Source organism: Salminus brasiliensis, chromosome 21 (assembly GCF_030463535.1).
Source record: "Salminus brasiliensis chromosome 21, fSalBra1.hap2, whole genome shotgun sequence".
NCBI classification, from domain to species: domain Eukaryota; kingdom Metazoa; phylum Chordata; class Actinopteri; order Characiformes; family Bryconidae; genus Salminus; species Salminus brasiliensis.
The window spans coordinates 29,885,914-29,893,889 of record NC_132898.1 but is presented as its reverse complement, the minus strand read 5'-3'; the positions used below and the strand labels follow the sequence as shown (position 1 = coordinate 29,893,889).

The 7,976-nt window shown below is 41.8% G+C and overlaps 1 protein-coding gene across 1 annotated transcript; it reads left to right on the top strand.

Moving 5' to 3' along the window:
• The first annotated feature begins 5,444 nt into the window (after positions 1 to 5,444).
• On the top strand, positions 5,445 to 7,638 carry LOC140543138 (potassium channel subfamily K member 15-like). The gene is made up of 2 exons (XM_072666169.1): positions 5,445 to 5,727; positions 6,477 to 7,638. The coding sequence occupies exons 1-2, from the start codon at positions 5,445 to 5,447 to the stop codon at positions 7,418 to 7,420; spliced, it is 1,227 nt and encodes a 408-aa protein (XP_072522270.1). The 3' UTR covers positions 7,421 to 7,638.
• The last annotated feature ends 338 nt before the right edge of the window (positions 7,639 to 7,976 follow it).

Here is a 7,976-nt window from a genome sequence, read left to right as displayed (position 1 = left end):
TTATGATATATTTACAATTGACAATTGCTCAGACCACATGGCGTTATCAGGACTTCCACATAAAGCAAACACATCCCAAAAACGTCACTTTCAGGCAAATAAGAGTTTGCCCAGATGTTAATCTCACAGATGTTGTGATTTAGCTTACTCTCCATGGGCAAATGAGCTTTATTTGGTTGTAAATGTGACTCAGTTTCCCTTCGCTTTCGACTGTATGGAGACAGGGCCGGTGTTTTCTCAGCGAAAGGTACACAGGCTAATGGTTTATGAGCCATATCTCACTATCACACAGTGATATGGAGCCAAAGTACATTGACTTAGCTGATAATGTAATCAGCCAAGGTCAGGGATCGGCTGTTGCTAGAAGTGACTTGCATTTACTTATATTACTCCATTATACAGTTAAACAAAAACCTTGCTTCTCCCTTTTTGAATGTTTTTCACTTTTTGACATAATTTAAATCTCACAGCTGTTCTTTACATTGTGTCATTTTATTTCATGATGAATGGACCAATACAAAAAGTCATAATTAATGGCAATAATTTTTTACACAGGCTTCCATTGAAAGTTAAGAAGCTGTGCCTGTGGAGATATGAGGTTATTGCGTGATGTGATGAAATACACTCTTAGATGTCAAAAAGGATTCTTTGGAGCAACCTGTAACGACTGGAAGTATGGTATTAGGTGGGTGCTCTCGTGGAGAGGTGAATACTTAGCTTCATTAAGAGACACGCAGGGAACACGTCGTGCAGGGGTTTCAAACTCAGTTTTAATGAGCAATGAGAGCACCTCGACTTCACTCGTCACAACTTCCCAGACAACACCAGCTGGAGAACCCAGGCTACAACCCAGCACAGTTCACCATACGCTCACACTCTCCCATGTTTTCCTCCAAACTCTCCATGCACATGCGCACTGCACCCCACCTTAAAGTGACCGTTACAAACCTCATAGAAGAAACACTTTTAGCTTCATACAGAATCCTTCAGTGGAGGGTATGGTACTTTAAAGAAGATTAAAAAAAGAATTCCCCTCAATTCAAAGGTTCTTTAAGGCAGGGGTTCTCAAAAATGGTCTTGGAGGACCCCCTGCCCTGCACATTTTAGTGCTTTCCTGCTCTAACACTCCACTTTCAACTCACAAAAGGCTTGTTAATGAGAGCAAGGTAAACACTAAAGTGTGCAGGGTAGGGCTAGGATTCTTTAACAGCCCTGTCAAAGAATTAAAAGTAAGTTAAAAGTTCTTTGACATCATTCTTTTATTGGTAGTGTTTGAAATATGTCAGCTTTTAGGGGACATTTACGTAGGCTTTGGGACTTATTTCTCCCAATTTGGTACTGCCAATCAACCCACACCTTCGTAGCTCCCTCCAGCACTAGCAATGCTCCCGACACTAGAAGGGCAAGTAAGGACTCATCACATCTCTCCTCCAATGCATGCAAAGTCATCGCCATCACCAGGCAGCCGACACGCTCAAAGGAAAGCAACAGGCCACACCAGCTAAGAGATACCTGTACTGGCCAACATCACTTTTATAGTGATGATGGGTGAGAGTACCATATACCCACCCGGTGAGAGAATGGCCAATTGTGCTCTTTCAGACTCCGGCTGCTGATGGCAAAGCGGCATGGCTAGGGATTCGAACCTGCGAACCCTGGGCCATAGCGGGCAGTGATGACTCAGCAGTTAGAGCTCCAGGCTATTGATGACAGGGTTGTGGGTTTGATACCCAGGCTCGGCAAGCTGCCACTGTTGGGCCCTTGAGCAAGGCCCTTCACTCTCTCTGCTCCCCGGGCACTGTAGTAGGCTGCCCACCGCTCACTGCCTCTAGTTCACTAGTGTGTGTTTGTGTGTGTGTGTTCACTACCACGGATGGGTCAAATCCTTACAGTGGCAGCACAATAGATCACTGAGCCACAGAAATTGGAATTTCTATAAGGGAAAAACTGCATTACAGAGATTTGCATTACTTTAAATGTGAGTTATTATTAACCTTGACTAATGGCTTGTATCACTGCACTCTTAAAAACACATATTTCTGTTATCAACATGGTTCTTTATGGAAGCAAAAGTGGCATCATTTCAATGGCATCACTTAAAGAACCCTTTGCAGCCGGAGTGCGGGGGCTTTTAAAGCTAAAACCAACAGTATTTAGACTTATCAGATCACTACAATGAGGTAAAAGGCAATAAATAAAGTGACAGGATGAGGTTCCCCTTCATAAGCTCTTGAGTTTCATCAATTTGGCTAAACAATCAGCACAGACAGAAATATATAGGACCCAACTTTGTGATAGTACAGACACTACAGAAGCCAGGTGCACAGGCTTCCTGGCAGGTCATTCATGAATCTTGTAGTTTGCGTTCCCTGCTCTGTCTAATATCATGTCCAGGTTCATGCTGTGCAGCCATGCTTGTGAGTTTTAAGTGTTGCCATGACATTTAAGTCTCAATGGCTCTGGGCTCGTTAAATCCTGACTGTCAACTCCACACCCACCTCCACACCTCCACCAGCCCTGTTCCCTCCCAGGTTGGCTTTGTTAATGATGAAGGGTCCATCAGTGGGGTACTAAGTGTGCCTCATAAAAGGTCATCTCTGCCAGCTCTCACTGCATCAGTCAGAGTCATTAACCATGTGCTCAGTGAATACTTCAAATAAGACTACATGCGCCGCAAGGCTGAGCAGTCACTATAGTTCTAGACTATGGATACGCCAGATGTTCCCCTCCCTCACACACACACACACACACACACACTTCTGTGACAGGAAACCTTTATCAAACAGAACATGACACTGTGCTCGTGAACTCTTTCGTACACTGTGTTCAGAATCGTACACTGCGCTCTGGGTGTGAAAATCTACGCAGTTCGCTTTGCAGCACATTGATCAGTGGAACAGATGATGGGTTTGGACACTGCATTTCAAGACTTTTAATGTGCGTAAGATAAAATCGGACATCCGTTGACTGTGACAGGTATTTAAGATTGGTAGAGAAGAGCTGGCTAGAACTAGAAAGGTACTTTATATTAGGATCTTAAGTCATAAGCTGAAATATCACCCAATTCTCAGTGCATTAAAAGACTCTGATAGGGAGATTATTCACTCTAATCAAAAAGTGTTCTGCACAGTACTGAAAATGGGTTCTCTGAATAGTGGAACCCTTTTTTGGTTCTACGTAAAACCATAAAAAATGTTTCTGAAGACCCTAAATAAGAAGTATTCCTTATATTTGAAAAACTATACAGTCATATTACATTCAACCTATTAAGGGTCTTTATTGACCGATCTAAAGCATTTAGTATAGGCAATCACAGCATCATATTATAGAAATGGCAACTTTATGATATACATACATAAGAGTTAATAGAGTTAATAGTTCAGGAGCTATTTGTCGCAAAGAAAACAAACTGTATAGAAATCAAATTGCAAAACATAAAATGTGGGATTCCACAAGTATTCATTTTTGGACCCCTATTGTTCTTGACATATGATATAAATGATCTTTATTTGGCAGCTAATGATGTTTTCTGTATCCTGTTTGCTGCTGAAACCAGAATACCAGCATTGTCTGATAAAGATGGTCATACATTAATATTATCTATAAACTATCCATATAATTATCCAATATGGAGCAGAGTTTCAAAGCTAACAAGTTATCACTTATCACAAAAACAATCATACATGCTATTTATTTATTTTATCCTAAAAATATGAAGGGTAATGAAACACTCCCGGCTGTGCACATGTCCAAACATATTGTAACTTAGGTCCAGGTAATTGTCACAGCTGACAAATTGTGTTGAAAAGAGCACATTATTGTATTGGTGTTTGGATAAATCATTGCACAACGATTTATCCATATCTTTATCCATCTATCTATCTTACTGTAATATTTTCTGTTTTTTTTATATTAGAGTTTTCTTTCTCTTTTTTATTTTATTTTAAACAGTCATGTGAAAAAGTTAGGATACTCCATTAAAATCTTTTTTTTTTATATATGAGGGCATTTGATCTTTACAAATACAAATGAAGAAATGTCTTTAAAATAATTTGTGAAATATTAAAAAATATTTTAAAAAGAGACATTTATTACAACTTTGAATGTGTGAAATTAGAATCAGATCAGAACATCAGCTGCAGGTGATCAGAACATGGTTAGAGAGGCTTCTGGAGGAGTCTGTCAGACGTTTAGTCTGGTCTGCTTTTGATTGGTAGAGTGAGTGTTATTACCATAGTGAGATCCAACAAGCTTTCTGAGGCCTTCAGAATGAAGGTTGTAGATGCAGACGAATCTGAGAAGGGATTTTTTTAAAAAGATCTCAGAACAGTTAGAAATCATTACTGAAACGTCACACAGCTGAAAGAATTCTGCATGGAGGAGTGGGAAACACTCTCTGCCAGTTGATGTCAGAGACTGGTAGATCATTACAGAAAACGTCTGAAGTGAAGTTCTTTCATCAAAGGGGAAAAAACTAACAATTAGGGCATGGGTGTCCTAACTTTTTCTTTCATTTGTAAATGTCCAGATGTTTAAATAGCTTTAAACAGACTTTATATATAGACTAGATCTTTTTCTAACCTAATCATTTCCTCTTTTTGACCTCTTGTTTGTTTCGAAGAACCCACATCTTTTTAGAAATTTTAGAAATTAGTCCTATATTGGGCTGTACAAGGGGTTCTTTGGATCGTAGCAATAGTGGAACATTTTAGGTTCTATATAGAATAATTTTCTGTATCAGAGTTTTTGAAAAGACTTTATAAAAAACTTTATAAAAACGTTCTATGTGTGTTTTAGAGTGATTTAACCAGGCAAAGAACCATTTAAGCATCCAAAAGGCTCGTGGAATTGTCATGGTCCTATATAGAACCACTGATTTTACTAAATAACCCATGTTTTACAGCTTTAGTCTATAAACTACACTATCTAAATAGTTCCACCCTCGACTGAAAAACATTTTTATGGATTGTAACAATAGTGGAGCAATATAGAACCCATTTTTTCTTTAAAGAACCATCAACAAGAGTGTACAAGAGGTTACAAGTGGTTTTATATGTGCAAAGATCCATTTAAGCATCCAAATGGCTCTTGGACATGTCATGGTTCTATAAGGAACCAATGCCTTTAATAAAGCCATGACTTTCTAATCCCCCCTCCTTTTTTAAAGTACAGTCTAACAACAGTGGAATCTTTTTGACGTAAAGATTCGATTCAGTTGGAACCAATGAATCGGTTCGACTAATTTGAAACGAATCAGTTCAAAATAATGACTCATTGACGAGTCATTACTAGTTCTGAGAACAGCTCAGGGACCAGAGTGCTGAAGGGTACCGAGCAGAAGCAGTGCCTACACCCTGCTAGAGGAGCTCCTCAGCCGCTCATGTGTGGTTAAACGCGGTTAGGAGGTGGGAGAAAGTTGCCCCTCATGCGCCCACCGAGGGAGGATGAAGGCGCCGAGTGTCCGCGCGCTCGTGCTCGTGCTCTGCGTGCTCGCCTACCTGCTGGCAGGAGCCGCCGTGTTCGAGGCGCTCGAGGCGGAGAGCGAGCGCTCCGGGAGGCGCGATGTGGAGCGGAGATGCACCGAGATGAAGGGGAAATACGGCCTCACGGAGGAGGACTACCACAGACTGGAGATGGTGCTGCTCCGGGCCAAGCCTCACCGAGCTGGACGCCAGTGGACTTTTGCAGGGTCGTTTTACTTTGCTGTTACTGTGGTTACAACCATAGGTGAGTGTTCGCACGTGCACATTTCCAGATTCGCCTGCTCTGGTACATTTAATGGAATAAGTAAATGTACACTGTGTTGACAAAAGTATTGGGACACCTGCTCATTCATTGTTTATTGAAAAAATAGTTGATCCTGCTTTTGTTGGAGTAGCTGTTTCTACTGTCCAAGGAAGAAGCCTTCCTACTAGATTTGATTGCATTCAGCAACAAGATCCTTAATGAGGTCAGGATGCTGGATGATCACCACCCCACCTCATCCCCCCAGCCCCCCTGACTCATCCCAAAAGTTTTGGAAGGAGCACCATCATACCATCATTCCAGAGAACTTGGTTCCACTGCTCCACAGATCAAAATAGAGTGGACATTATACCACTCTAGCCCACGCCTGGCATGGTGACATGTTTACTATTCTATTGGCAGTACTTCTCTACAGGGACTAGACAAGACAATGGGCCCAAATTAAAGTAGCTGAATGCATTTACTAGAAGGGGTGTCTACAAACATTTGTATCACAATAACAAAGTTATATTGGTCTTAAATGTTGTCATTGAACTAATTTAATACCGCCTCAGTCCACATGGCTCCTTCACTTCACTATCCTACAGCTGGTCAACAAATGCCATTGGTCAATTTAAAGAAGTGGGCAAAAAAACTGGATCAGAACTTCCATAACTGAAGTCATAACATCCGTGCCTGTTATTACTCTAGTGTACATTTCTGATGCTTCTTGTTTTGGCATGTTTCCACAGGTTATGGCCATTCGTATCCTCGAACTGAAGCTGGTAAAGTCTTCTGCATGTTCTACGCTGTCCTGGGCATTCCCCTAACCCTTGTCATGTTCCAGAGCACTGGGGAGCGCATGAACATGCTCTTCCGCTCTCTGATGCACAGGACAGGCCGGTGCATAGGCCTACGCAAGACTGGCGTATCCATGGGGCACATGGTTTCAGTGGGCTTCCTGACCTGCTTGACTACACTTTGTCTGGGGGCAGCAGCCTTCTCGCATTTTGAGGGCTGGAATTTTTTCCATTCCTGTTATTACTGCTTCATCACCCTCACCACTATTGGGTTTGGGGACTTTGTTGCCCTGCAGAAGAAGGGAGATCTGGAGCAGGAGCTTCCATACGTGGCCTTCACTTTCACGTACATCCTTGTCGGGTTGAGCGTGATTGGGGCGTTCCTTAATCTTGTGGTGCTGCGGTTCCTCACGGTAAGTTCGGAGGACGAAGACAAGAGTGAGGGAGCGAGTCTAGAGGAGCTCCAAGCAGAGCCTCATGAAAGAGCCCATGTGGGGTCCACCATGGCTACAGTGGAGCATGAACACAGCAGCCACAGCACCTTCTCCCTGCCAATGGCTGGAGGCAACAGCTGTACCAACCTCATTTCCTCTAATTGTGAGGAGCGCATGGACCCCAATACGAGAAGCAGTCGTTCAAAGCTTTCTAGGCTTTGCTTCTGCTCCCTCTGTTCCTGGATGTGCCATGGACTCAATGCCTGTGAGAGCTTCAGTTTTAAAGCCTCAGGATCAGAACACCATGAATGCCATTCAAATCCAGTCTTCTACAACTCTGTCTCCTACAGGGTGGATAGGGCATCATACTGTGGGTCTGGAGGCAGCTCAGCTTTGGGTTCTTCTCATGGACTTCTGATTCCAGATAATAATAGATCTTTTACAAGAAGGAAATCTGTATAAAGTAAAGCAAAAGGAGCCCAGTCAGTTGGAATTTGTACCGTTTAACCAGACTTAAGCATTGAAATACTTATTTTAATGACGTGGTTTTATGTAGAACTATTGCTTTACTAGAACCCTTGAAGAACCTCTTTATAAAGGAGTAGTTTAGCAACAAGTCAAATTAGATTATATTTGTTACTAGGTGCAGTCAGTCAGGACATGTTTGCTATCTGACCATTGACCATGAGAGATGCTAAGCAAACATTGCTAACAAACACTGATGACTGACTTCGATTGTCATCTAAATAAACTCTCGACCCACTCAACATGCATCCAGATCTTTATTTGTTCAATGCAGAATTCTCCCAATTACAAGTCTGTTAATGTTGCTTTAAATAATAAAAAAAGTTTAGATTATAGACTTTCTTGTAACTTTCAGTTACAGTATGTGTCCAAATGTTTGTGGACACCCATTCTAATGAATGCATTCAGCTACTTTAAGCTGCACCCATAACTGACAAAGATGTGCAAATGCACACACACAGCTTGTCTAGTCCTGCCAATAGAATAGGACTCT